This window comes from Capricornis sumatraensis, chromosome 4, assembly GCF_032405125.1.
Source record: "Capricornis sumatraensis isolate serow.1 chromosome 4, serow.2, whole genome shotgun sequence".
Classification (NCBI taxonomy): domain Eukaryota; kingdom Metazoa; phylum Chordata; class Mammalia; order Artiodactyla; family Bovidae; genus Capricornis; species Capricornis sumatraensis.
In genome coordinates this window covers 151932865-151946957 of record NC_091072.1, presented here as the reverse complement: position 1 = coordinate 151946957, position 14093 = coordinate 151932865, and the positions used below count along the sequence as shown (strand labels likewise).

At 41.2% G+C, this 14093-nt stretch overlaps 1 protein-coding gene across 3 annotated transcripts in view; it reads right to left on the bottom strand.

Moving 5' to 3' along the window:
- ERC1 (ELKS/RAB6-interacting/CAST family member 1) overlaps positions 1-14093 on the bottom strand; it is a 245201-nt gene that overhangs the window by 141899 nt on the left and 89209 nt on the right. For 2 of the 3 annotated variants that reach the window (XM_068970755.1, XM_068970756.1), the window contains one exon: positions 6199-6334. In XM_068970755.1, the coding sequence (XP_068826856.1) occupies positions 6199-6334 (136 nt within the window). Of the gene's footprint in view, positions 1-6198; positions 6335-12560; positions 12573-14093 lie in introns of all 3 variants that reach the window. The other variant, XM_068970757.1, reaches the window with a different exon arrangement.

Genomic DNA, 14093 nt, shown 5'->3' with positions numbered 1-14093 from the left:
CAGAATGTCAACAGAAGAGGAGCAATGATGGAAAAACACAACGGTGGGAAAGGCTCCATCTCCAGTCTGTGCTCACTGTTTCATCATTCATGCCTGGCATTTGTGAGTATCGGCTGGAAGCGTAGAATGGTTTAAATGTTAGTATGCATGGGTTGTGGCAGAGATCCTTTAAAGACCCATTGTGTAACCATGTCTTACAACAGTCACATATATTCAACACATCTAAGCAGATACTCCAAAGATCTTGAAAGGTGCAGTGAATCTAGGTGAGTGTCCAACAGAAAAACTGGTCAAGGAAAGTGTCTGGATGGATGCGGGACCATCTATGGCACCCAAGGTCAAGAGGTCAGAATGGAAGGCACCCCTTTACCGAGCCCGGAGGGATTGCTGAGTACCCTCTCTTGACCATCCTGGATACAGCAGACCAGAGCGTGCATGGATGCTGACTTCCTTCTCAGCCTCCCGGAAGCATCCCCAGTCTTCCCCTGACCTCAGGGGTGCTGTACCTCCTTTTCCTCTCCTGCCTCGTCTGGCCTCCTCATTTTCGTTTGTTTCGAGTGCCTCTCCTAATTACTCTAGCTCTAAACAGTGAAGATGCCAAGGGTTCAGCTCTAACTCCAAATTCTTCTGTTAGTATTTTATTTCTAGATGGTGTCTGATTCTTACAGATCAAAATACGATTTCTGAGCTCAAGTCTCCAAAATTACCACCACCAGGCTTCTCTACACTTCAAATCTGCACACCCCACTGCTGGCTCAAACCTCCAGTAGGAAAGCTCTCAGCCAGCTTCACTTGTTGGAAATGGACATGTTCTCTTTTCCTGGAGAACCTGGTGGTCTCAGCCTTGGGGTTAACCCATCACTCACTGAGCGCTGGCACACACACAGTTCCCCATGCCAGGAGCCTACAAGCCATTCCCATTCCTGCCTGTCCCTCAGTGCCCACATTCCAATCTGTATGACAGTCTTGCCTTCTGACCTAAAGGTAACTCATCTCAAATTCGCTCTCTCTTCTTTCTTCTCTTCACTACCAGAAAGCTCTCTCAACTCCCACCTTCATCTTACTATGGGGCCTCCTACTGTTATCTGAGCTCCTTCAGAGGCGAGACCTTGATCATCTTACATCATCACTATTTACTCAAAGCACATGTGCAACACGTATTTATTCACATGCACTTTCTTTTTTAAAAATATTTTATTTGACTGCGCTGGGTCTTAGTTGCAGCCTGGGTTATCTAGTTCCCTGACCAGGGATCGAACCCAGAATCCCTGCTTTGGGAGCATGAAGTTGTACTCACTGGACCACCAGGGAAGTCTTGGCATATACTTTCCTCAAAACCAGACTTATTCTAATCTGCATCCAAATACTGTAAAAAACAGCACGGTCAAAATGCAAAGCAGATCCTGTTCAACTTTACTTACATAAGCAAGGACTCATTGATATTTATCTCATAGGATGGATTAAATTAAAAAACTACCATTGCTTGCTCTTGACTCAGCTTATTTCAGCACAGGACATGTTTCTCCAGGTTGGCTGCAAGGTCTTCCCACATCCCCCATCTTCCTTCAGCTGAGCACGTTCCCACGCTCTGGAACCACAAGGTTGTCAAGGCTCACGTGTCTTTCCCTGCCCCAGTCCTGCAATCGACTGCTTCTGTAAGATGCCTCAGTTCATTTTACTGGAGGAAGGTGCGCAGAAACCAAAATCTGGGTGTTAGGTGTACTTACTGCTTCTAAAATACAGAGGCAGGAAATACATGCATTTATAATAACCCTGTGCAGACACACACAAGTATCTCTGTACTTCTTTGTCTGTACATACATTTAATACCATGAGTTCTTACAAGTACTCCTGATTCCAGCCCTTTACGTCTTCCCACTTTACTCACTTGCAGCTTCCTTCTTGAATAATGAAAAAACCCAGCCTTTATTGTCTACAATGTCTTTCTTTATTACAACATTTATGTTCTACTAATCATATTCAAAAGCAGAGACATTACTTTGCCAACAAAGGTCCGTCTAGTCAAGGCTATGGTTTTTTCAGTAGTCATGTATGGATGTGAGAGTTGGACTGTGAAGAAAGCTGAGTGCTGAAGAATTGATGCTTTTGAACTGTGGTGTTGGAGAAGACTCTTGAAAGTCCCTTAGACTGCAAGGACATCCAACCAGTCCATTCTAAAGGAGATCAGTCCTGGGTGTTCTTTGAACGGACTGATGCTAAAGCTGAAACTCTAGTACTTTGGCCACCTCATGCAAAGAGTTGACTCATTGGAAAAGACTCTGATGCTGGGAGGGACTGGGGACAGGAGGAGAAGGGGACGACAGAGGATGAGATGGCTGGATAGCATCACCAACTCGATGCATGTGAGTTTGAGTGAACTCTGGGAGTTGGTGATGGATAGGGAGACCTGGCATGTTGCGATTCATGGGGTTGCAAAGAGTCAGACACAACTGAGTGACTGAACTGAACTGAATTGAATACTCTGTCTTTAGCTTCACAGTATTCAGGAAAATGGCTCCCAAAGCTCCTTAGGTTCTATGGTTTTTCCAGTGGTCATGTATGGATGTGAGAGTTGGACTGTGAAGAAGGCTGAGTGCCAAAGAGTTGATGCTTTTGAACTGTGGTGTTGGAGAAGACTCTTGAGAGTCCCTTGGACTGCAAGGACATCCAACCAGTCCTTTCTAAAGGAGATCAGTCCTGGGTGTTCTTTGGAAGGACTGATGCTAAAGCTGAAACTCCAGTACTTTGGCCACCTCATGTGAAGAGTTGACTCATTGGAAAAGACTCTGATGCTGGGAGGGATGGGGGCAGGAGGAGAAGGGGATGACAGAGGATGAGATGGCTGGATGGCATCACCAACTCGATGGACATGAGTTTGAGTGAACTCCGGGAGTTGGTGATGGACAGGGAGGCCTGGCGTGACACGACTGAGTGACTGAACTGAACCGAACTGATTCAGGAAAATGGCTCCCAAAGCTCCTTACGTTCGTTCCTGCCTTTCCCACTCCTGTGAGGTTGGTTATGTTGCTCACTTATAAAACTGGTCCATCGGGTAGTGTTTGTCCTCCCCAGTGGGGTTCCCCCAACCCCACATCTCGACTGGTTTCGTTTCTCTAGTTTTTAAGAGGATGGGAAACAATTTCGGCTATTAAGAGTCAGAGCTACACAGAGATACATGAAGAGTCACTTTCTCCTTCAACTGACCGCCCATCCCTTCTTCCTCCTTTCCTACTAGTCCTCTAACCACTCCCTAAGGCAACGGCTCCCTTTAGTTTCTAGTTTACTGTTCCTGTTTTCCTTTGCAAAACCAACCTATACTTTCAAAAATATATACACAGATCGTAAAGAATGGCAAAGAACAATCAAAGTCAATGATGAAGGAAGGGAATAAATGATGATTGGGAAGGAATATACATATGATTTCTAGGATGTCAGTCGTGTTCCGATTCCTCCAGACAGTTATTTTATATGTATTACTCACACTGTGCATGTGTGTGCTTTACATACTTTTAAAAATGTGTATTATTCTTCAGAATAAAGAAAGTTAAATGGAAAAGTAATAGCACCGCTTTGTGGCAAAATGTAGCCAGAAAGAGTAAGGACACCAATGAACTTAACACCATAATTGAGTCACTGAACAACAAAAGGCAAAAACCAACCTTCTAGTTTAAACTAGTTTCCCTCTTCGCAAACAACAACAAAAATACTATAAGTTTATTAACATGATTAGCAGAATTAATCTCTAGAAGCCAAGGTGGCATCTGATAAAATTTAATCATTAATCATCAAAGTTCAAAATATTAGTCATTAGTATAAAGCATGTCTTTTAACATGAGGAAGAATATTTTGTAATACTAGAATTATTATGAAATCTACACTGGAAACACTAAATAATTCCTTCCCTTCATCTCACCTATTTCATGAAAATATCAGTAGATGGACCTGTATGTATATTCAGAAACTTAAAAACAAATTCAGGTAACGAGAACTTTGTACAACACAAACCTTTCATCAACTGTTTTCCTACCCCTTGGTCCCCCTCAAAGGTTCTACCCTCAGCCGCTTCTCCAAGAATCCCCAGGGTCCCTCAGTGGGGACTTCTATTTAGAGGTGACCTTAGGGTGCAAGTGATACTCACCACTACTGGGGTGTTACCTGCAATGACACGATTAAGAAACAAGCAGCAGAGCTTGTTAGCAAAAGAGCTGAGATCAGAACCGAAGGACCCCACTTCAGCGCTCTTGTCACATGTCTGAATGAACTGCATCCCTGTGCTTCTCACATATGGCCATCAGCTATCATTTTTCATAACTTTAACATCTGTCACTTACTGAGAACCTTGCAAAGTCCTCATCCACTATAAATTAGTTTTATCTGTATGTAATACATAAACAGATACTCTGACTTATCTTGCCCAGTCATATAAAGAGGAAATAAGAGATGACATTCGAGAGCACTTTTGGTGTTATCGTACCACTTGACAGATGATGAAAAGGGCACATTTTGGTTTACAAAAATAGGATGGTAGCAGAGAACATCAGGTAGGGGTGTGGAGGGGACAATGAGACATGAAACAGGTAAGGGAGGGGCTGTGATACTAGTCCAGAAATGAGGTTAAACTGAAGTCCAGAAACACCCTAATTATTATGCAATTTCATAAAACATAAAGATATCAACTCAAACTTAGGAGCAGTGAAATAATCTATAAATACTCTAGTGAAATTGTTAGCAATGAAGAAAAACATAAGACCCTCACCACACAAAATAACCTAAAATTACTTAAATTAAAAGGTTATACATGGAAGACCGAAACAACTTAAAAATATTCATAGGTAAAAATTTATCTGTTCTCAAAACAGGGATAAACTAAGTAAAAAACCCACAGGGAAAAAGCCATCATGAAAGAGAGAGAGATTTTACCTATATTAGTTAAACAAATGAAAATGTAAGACATGAGCCCTCACTGGTAAGTCAGATAAGTATAAATTAAAACAAAAATTAAATATTTTCCACCCATCAGGTTGGCACTAAAAAATAAGAGAAAAAAATTTATAGTATCAACTGTTACTGGCAAGAGTGAGGGAAAACTGGTAGTGGCTTTTTTCAAAAGTTGGCACATCTGAGGAAATTCATACTGTTTCTATAAGGAGTATGTTATCAAAGCTATATTTAAGAAGAATGAAAAAAGGAATTAAAAAGTCAGATTTTCATGTCAGAAGTGAATTTGTTATAAAGCCTAAAAATGTCTTCTACATAACAGATAACTCCTCTAAATCCAGTAAAGATTTTATGACTATGCAGTGTGGCATAAACATTCTATTATACCAGTTAGAGAAACACAAGCTGGCAGTGGCTAGTGGTCTTGGCAGGAGCTTTAGAGACCTCCACTGTCCACGGCATGGTCTAAAACTTAAACCTTCATTAAGACAGGCTAGCGATCCCGGAAGTCTCAGTTCAAATGCTAGCTGAGCCGGAAGTGGCTGTGTGCATGTGGGTAAGTAATTTGATTTCTCTGAGACAGTTTCCTCATCTATAAAATATGTAAAACCCATCTGCCCCTTGGATCAGTGAAGGTTAGAAACAGGGGCTTGCCAGTAACACTGCCCTGGTGCCCGCCTTGGGCACCCAGCTGGCACTGGTATGGTCACTGCTACTCTCGGTACTGAGCCTGGTTTAAGTATCTTTTGAATAATCAGGTCTAAACATCAGTGAAATAGAAGAGTATGTTTTAATACATTCTGCATGACTGTGAAACACAGTCTCTGAACTGATTTTTTTAAAGTAAGGGAAAACAGGGGAGGTGGGGGAAGGAAAGGAAGATGAAAAAAAGAAGGCAACCCGACACACACCAGATGAATGACGTGCTTTACTGAAGGAAAAGGCCATGCGATGCTGACCACCTGAAGACCCCGCTTAGCCCGTGGACACTGAACTCACCAAGCAGGCAGATTCCCTCCAGGAGACAGATTTTCTCCCTTGCTCAGGTTTCCTCAATAAAGCTGTGGAATAAAACTGGCCTTTTCTATTGAAAGCCACTCCTTTACTGCTAAACAGCTGGACTGAGAGGAAGGTAGCAGGCAGGGTTAGAAGGAAAAAGAGCAGAGGGTGAGGATGCAGAGAGCCGCATGCCCGTGGGGAGGGCCCTGCAGGGCCTGGTTCCCCACCACCACCAGCACCCCCGCCTGGGCCTTTGCCCACCTGCAGCTGCTGGGAGCTGTCGCTGAGGGTGTCCTCCCGCCGCCGGGCCTCCTCCAGCATCTGGGCGCTCTTCTTCTTCTCCACCTGCTCCTTGTGCTTCAGGCTGGCCACTTTCTTATTCTGGTCCTTCACCTGCCTGTGGATAAGGGGAGAAAACTCAAGCTCTTCGTATACATGCACAGGAAAGAAGGTGTATATTCATTGACACCACGATGCAAGGAACAGCTCAGAAGCAGCAAGAGTTCCTGCTGTGAAATCCTCCCAACCTGGCCAAACTCTCCATGCCAGCAGCAGCTAGCTGTTAACCGTGGTACTCTGGGAGCACATGTGCAAGCGAGTACTTTGTGGAGCACGATGAAACATAAAACGGAAAGAGGCCTGGGACAGAGTGAGATGGCAGAAGAAGGAAACCAATTCAGAGATTTTTGTTGGCATATGAAAACAGGCTCTTGACATCAATGCTATGAAACTGCAGAATGGCTGATGAAGAAAGGTCTGTAACACAACTCTAATTTTACCGTTATTAAATATTTTCAACTTTCAAAAGCTATATGTAACCTTGTTGTTTAGTCACTCAGTTGTGTCCAACTCTTTGCAACCCCATGGACTGCAGCACGCAGTCTTCCCTATCTGTTGCTGTCTCCTGGAGTTTGCTCAAACTCATGTTCATTGAGTCGGAGATGCCAGGCAACCATCTTATGTAACATATACGTATATAAAATTATGGCATAAAGATCTAAGGCCATAGCTTAAGCAACAGGTCATTCCATCTACTTCTGAAGCCCCCTATTGGACTCCACTGCCTCTGCACTAGATAAGACCAGAGCAAACTCCAGGTCACAGGTAAAGAAGATCAATCTCATTGAAGAGTGGAATCATGACTAATGATCAAGAAATACACACAAGGTGCAGCCCAAGAGCACCTGGGCTCTGCAATGCAAGAGGACCTACATCTACCCGAGCTCTGACACTCTGCTAAGCCCATCACATTTTCCTTACTCATTAAGGAGATGAGTATTTGGCTGAACTCCACTCTCACATATCAAACACTAGGAATATCAATCCATGAATAAAAACAGTTTCTGCTCTCAAATATCTCCCAGGCATCCGAGCAAATACAGGATATGCTAAGTGCTAGGAAAGGGCCCTGGGAAGGGGGATGGCAGCGGTGATCAGCAAAAGCTTCCTGGAAAATGACCTGCCTCTGAACTTCCTGAGGGATTGGTCCAGGTAACTAGGCAGAGAGAAGAGCAGGGATAAAGCCCTGAAAAAAAGGAGAGTGTGTCCCTTCGGGGGAAGCCACACTCAGTGTGACTGCAGCATAAAGTCGGACCAGCAGAACAAAGAAAAAGGAAGCCGAAAGTAAACAAAGGCCATATAACTGTATCCTGCTGAGCACGGAAGCTGAGGTTCATCCTAAGTGTGAAGGGAACTTAAGGAAGGGAAATGATACAATCAGATTTCCAAACTTCTGGAAACAAATCGAAGAGGGATGATGGTAGTGGGGAGGATGCGACAATTGGAAAAATCCACTCAACTGTGCCCAAAAGTTGTACCAATAAACTGAACTAATAATGAGAAAACAAGCCACCGTGGTTTATATCTAATTAACATCCTTTAAAATCAGGTAATGACAGCCTGTGGCACGTTCTCTCACACTCATTGCTTAATCTCCAAACTAGATCACCGTGGTTAGATAAAGTACAAGACGTTCAGGCAAATTCATATTTCAGATAAATGGCAAATAATATTCTAAGTAAGAATATCTCAATATTCATAGGATATATTAATACAAAAAATTTATTCATTCTATCTCTGAAATTCAATTTTAACTGGACATCTCAAAGTTTTATTTGCTGAATCCGGCACCCCTACAGGAACTCAAATTGTGACTAAATGAAAATTAGTCTTTCCTCCCTTCTATACAGGATTCACTAGCTTTATCTCACCTACAGAACACCAGGTAGGTATCTACAACTGCGATCTAGAAAAACAACGTTTACCACTTCTCAACGTGTGATGGCGTGAAACTCAACTCTTTAGTGGAAGACTCTGGTGGATCAGCATAGGTCTGTGTTCACACGTTTATTTCTACCAGTGAATCATTCAAAACAGTAAGACTTTTTGACTTTTTTAATTTAACTTTTATTACATAATAAAATAGGGATTCTGGGCTTAACACAGTAGGAAGCATCCCCCAGATTGCAAACATTTGTTTAGAAGAGAGGTCTGCAGAGGTCACGGCTAAATAAAGCATGAGTAATAATAATATTGAGCCCAATCTGTTTAGATCAAAGAGTGACAGAGATGACATTTACAGGCTTCACTTTCTCAATGTCTTGCCTTTAGCTGAAGCTGCTGTTATACAATAAAAAAAGTAAAGATGAATTGTGGACTGAATCCTATCTTTTCGTCAATACATGGAATCTGTTCTTTGTATTCATTCTCTGGGGTTAATGTCACTGAACTAATCAGATGTCCATCTAAGGATTCCAAGTGTGAACCTTTGGTCGTCGTCACTCTAAATAAAATCTTTCTGCTCTGTACTGAATGGAAAGGTGGACAGAGGAGGGCAGGGTAGGACAAGAGGGGAAGAGCAGAAACAAACAAACCCATTCAAACTGGAAAAGCTTAGCAGAGACACAAAAACACCAACACTACAGGTAACTGTCACTATTAACACAAAACAGGCTAAAACAAACAGTGAAGGGTTAAGCATCTTGCCCAAAGTCATATAATAGAGTTCTCTAAACATCCAATCCATCAATAAATTAGACTCTCTTGATGACCAATTCAATTGGACTTAACAAAACCATAATTAAAATGCCTCTATGTAGAAGAAAAAAATACTGCATTAAATTCCACTCTGAAGTGAAAAGAGGGTTTTTAATATACTATACAGCCAAAAGGATCCTTGCCACTGGAAGAACAAAACTCGTTGCATTTTTTATTACTTGGAAAAAACTTATTTAGGAATAAGTACAGTTTAATGGCTTTTACCCTAAATAAAAATGAACAGCTAACAATATTATAATTAACATAACTTGTAACTCAGAGAATTATGTCTACACCAATGACTTCCATGGAAAAATTCTTCTGGAGCCTTTCATAATGGTTTGTTTAGTAAAATTTAGATCAATATATGCAAAGGACAAAATGTGGGACAAAGCAATAAATCTTCCCAGTAAAAATGTGAGCGTACTTGAAGCTTAATTTAGAAAGTCCTCACACACAAAGCAAAAACCTTCTTGATACTTTTCTACTAAAGCTGACTTGTGTTCAGACTTGGAATTACTTATGTAGTACGCTAACTAATTTACTACAATGTAGAGAAAATGTTTAAAGTAGAAAATTGGAAAATCACTTTTAAAATGCAGCATTTGTGCTTGCTACTTTTATTGCAAACACTTAGGATTTCTTCTGTAATGAAAACAGTTTATTCACGGAGAGTTCTGTAAACATGTTTCAAAATTTTTTTTTTTTTTAACAAACATCATATTAACAACGCTGCTTATTTTTAAAAAGAGTCAAAGGTGGTTAACAAGTCTTTGCTGGTTAACAAGTCAAGTGACAGATAACTTAGGTGAAAAAAGGAATTTGTTTTACAGAACATTAAGAAATGTGTAAAAGACAAAATGCAAAATATGCTAAAAACTGTCAAGGAGGTGCTAAGAGAGCTGGGAGAAAATAATGTCACATAAATTATAGAAGCACAGTTTCAAAAAGAAGGGAGATGGTCACTAACCTAACCTAACCTAAAAGACAGGTTTTAGACAGGTCCAAGACAAACAAGGCTGCTCAATCTGGCAAAGGGTGCGTCACTGAGGAAATTTTAGCCTGGCCATGAGAAAAGATCCCAAATTATATTGCTCTGGAGAATGAACGGGAAGGGTGACTGTGGAGGCATCGAGCATAAATGATTCTTTCAGAAACTGTGCAAATGGGAAAGAAAACGCAAAAGGGAAAAGTAAGATACTGTGGTGAACTGAAACCAAGCGAAAGAGGATGGAACGCTTGTTCACACGTCTCCTTAAGGGGAGGGAAGACTAGATTATGCTTTGTTTGGTAGTCTGTGGGAAGGAAAGAAGAGAAACAAAGGAAATGAGGAGGAGGAAGAGGAGGATTCAATTTACGGAACAAGGTTTTGAAAACTGGTCGGAAGCAAGGAGTGAACAGGAAGTTTAGCTTCAGAACAGAGCTGGGACGTCAGTACTCCTGACAAAAGCAAGGGGAGGGCGAGCAAGGGGAGACCGCTGCTGTGCAGAGAAAAAGCAGAGGATGGTGTAAGTCTGACTGAAGAACCCCTTCATGAATCAGATTCCTATAAGTAATTACAAAACAAAGATTTTATTTTATTAACAAATTCATCATACCCTAAACAAACTGTTTATTTTTTAAAAGAGTCAAAGGTAAGAGGACTTTTAAAAATATATCATTAAGTCTTGAGAATAAATATCAGGGAACAGAAAAGGGGGAGAGAACCTTTTTCTCCAAAAAAGTCTCAACTTCATCTTTCTACCTGTAACAGAAATTTCAGGACCTGAAAAATAAGAGTCTGAAAATATCATTACAGAAGAAACAAGGCTTCCTTCCTCATCTTCCGCACACATACAGCTCTGCAGAGGGCTCTACTTTGTACTTGCTATCAATCCTGAGAGGAATCAAGGGCACCGTGTGGTGGGATCCCAGACCAAACAGGACTCTGAGAAAAAAGCAACAAGGAATGATCACAACAGCTCCATTTACTGACTGCTTAGCCTGTGCCAGATGCTGCTCCAAGGGCTATTTGTATTAACTCATTCAAAATTTACAACAGCCCTTCAGATCGGAGAGAACTACCCCAACTTTACAGATGGGAAAATCACAGTGAGAAAAGTACCTAAGAACCTCTGAGCAGTATGGGACCCCAGAGCTCAGATTAATTCCTAGGCTAGAGTGTGTATCATACGAGAAGCCCTGAGGCTGAAATGAGAATATGTGGCTTCAAATCTAAGGACTACTACCAGCTACTAACTACTACCAACTACTACCAACTAGGCAGCTGACCCTAGATGTAGAAATCATGTTCCCCAGTCTCCTCCTCATCAGAATAATGATCTGCCCTGTGTAATCCATATGCTATTTGTGAGAATCAGAGACAAGTGCTTTTATAAACAGCAAACATATTAGAAAACCACTGCTCGGAGAAAGGTAAAAGGCTGAATGCCAAGGAATTGATGCTTTTGAACTGTGGTACTGGAGAAGACTCTTGAGAGTCCCCAGACTGCAAAGAGATCAAACCAGTCAATCTTCAAGGAAATCAACCCTGAATATTCATTGGAAGGACTGATGCTCAAGTTGAAGCTCCAATACTTTGGTCACCTGATGCGAAGAGCTGACTCACTGCAAAGACCATGATGCTGGGAAAGACTGAGGGCAGGAGGAGGGGGTGACAGAGGATGAGATGGTTGGATGACACAAGCGACTCAACGGCCATGAGTTTCAGTGAACTCTGGGAGATAGTGAAGGACAGGGAAGCCTGGTGTGCTGCAGTCCATGGAGTCTCAGAGAGTTGGGCACGACTGAGTGACTGAACACCAAGGTAAAATGCATGTGGTATTAACAACATCATTTCCTGAACCTGATCAGAAATTCTCATACCATGATTTTACATTGCCATGGCTCACAGGCAGAATAAACAACTTTTAAAATGAAGACTTACAATTGTTTTCTGCCAGCTTCTCTTACTAATTCACTTAGTAATAAAGATGGTCGAGTTACTTAATGGGCTCAGTAATTGTGTTACTCACCTGCAAAGTGGAAATCACAAACACTGCTACATGACTGCTGGGAAAATCAACGGAAATAAAACCTGTGAAGCTTCCACCACAGCCCCTGACACATGAACAGCAGCACTGGTAGCTGTTTCTGTTGCCAGCACTCAGCAGTCACAAAACAACCCCCAGACTGAAAGGGTATGCGTAGGTCTGTGCAGTGAAATCACTCCAAGGCTCTTCCACACATCTAGACTGTGGCCCCTCTCTCTCCCGCATCCATGCTGCACTTTACCTGCTAGTGTTAAGAGCCACAGTGTCTCTGATGAAACTGTAACAAAGTTAAAGCAGTATCTTTACCTCCTCGCTCCCCTAGTGACTGCTTTTCCCCTTCATTTCTCTCAGTCAAAACCTGGTCGACCTCGAATGGTAGAACTGTAATGCCACTCTTCCAATTAATCTAACACTCATGACGTTTTCTACACTCATACTTGAATTTCCAGACATCTTGTTCCTGGGGTAACTTTTATTCTTTCAGTTGCTTACAAGGGTTCAAGACAATATACAATGTTTTGTTACATATCTTTGTTTTAAGACAAGCATACTGACCTTGAGGTGAGACTGAAGGAAACGGCAAATCCAGGGAGGAAATGTGAAAGAGAAAAGTTAGAAAGTGTTAATGAGGGCAGTATTCAGAATTCGCATAATTCACAGACACAGAGGAAGCATACAGCACAGGATTAGAGAAAGGAAGGGAGACACACAGATTCGGCACAGACACCAAAAGTGAGTAACTTCAGACTTTCAACAAGTGTATTTTCATATTAGATTACACCATTGTAAACGTAACATAAGTTTCTAAAGGGATGAATTTTGTCTAAAATTTACCATTTCCTGGGGCAGGAAAAAGAAAAAATAATTTCTCAAACACAAAGGAAAAGAAGGGAAGGCCAGCTGTCGCTCCCCTTCCTGTTTGAGTATTAATAGCCACCTGTGATCTAACGACGTTAGTCAGCTGGGGTTTATACACACCCGTCTTAGAACTGACAACTCCTTTACCCACCCCGGCCCATTTCTTAGACCCAACTTATCCAGGAGAAAAGCAGAAAAACACAGAAATGATTCTGTAGAATTCAGAACTCTCATTCATTTGGAAAATTTGACATAATTTTCTCAAATGTGAAAATAATGTTTTGCTAATTACACCCATTATGTCTCACTTCAAATCTATCAAATCTGTCCCCAAATGGTGCAATCTAACAGCAATAATGAAGATGTGGCTCTACAAATACCAGTTCGTTTCTGATACCGCTCAACAGAGATGCAAAGTAGTCACGCTTCATATTCCTAACCGAGCACAAACCCCTGAGGTTCATTATTGCTTTCATAGTCATAACAACAGGCAGCTTTCTCTTTTTAATAATTAATCAATTTCACTGAAAGTGGCTTCTCCTCCAAACACTTAAGACCCTTAAGAGCCAGGGCCATCCAGCTTGTCGTCAGGACTGAAATTTTACTTTAAGAATCTAAAACGAGAGGTTTATTTCTTGAATGCCAGCACCATTTCAGCTTGTGCTTTAATGTTTTCTAACATTTCAATACTAACATGAGTTTTAAAAAAACTCATTGTTAAAATAATGGAAAGGCAAGGATAAAATTTATGATTACCATTATATGAGAGAAAAACAGAAAAACAAAAAATGAAAACAAAATTCCTCGCAACCACACAGTGAGTATATGGTGGATCCCGGAGAGGAATGCAAGTCTGCAGACACACCTCCTGGATATACTTTTATCTGTTCTCTGATGCTTACAGGTTCTTGAAAGGAATCTACAAAAATCCATGGATCTCTAGCAGAATGCAGACAATGTTCAAAGTCAAAGTGAGGTCAATCATTTATCTAAATGACTGTTCCCAACGATCTTTTATTTTTGTTGGTTATGACAGATTAAGTTAGAATAATTTTAAATCAACAATGACACTCACTGAGATCTCATACAGATGCAAGGCTTTATATGAAACATGGGAAAATCCCTGAAAAAAAAATTAAGCTTATTCTTGACAAGAGTGAGCAACTTTAAGGATCTTTCTACCTATTTTATAGTTCAGGAGCCATAGTTTATGTTGGCATCAACTTTTAG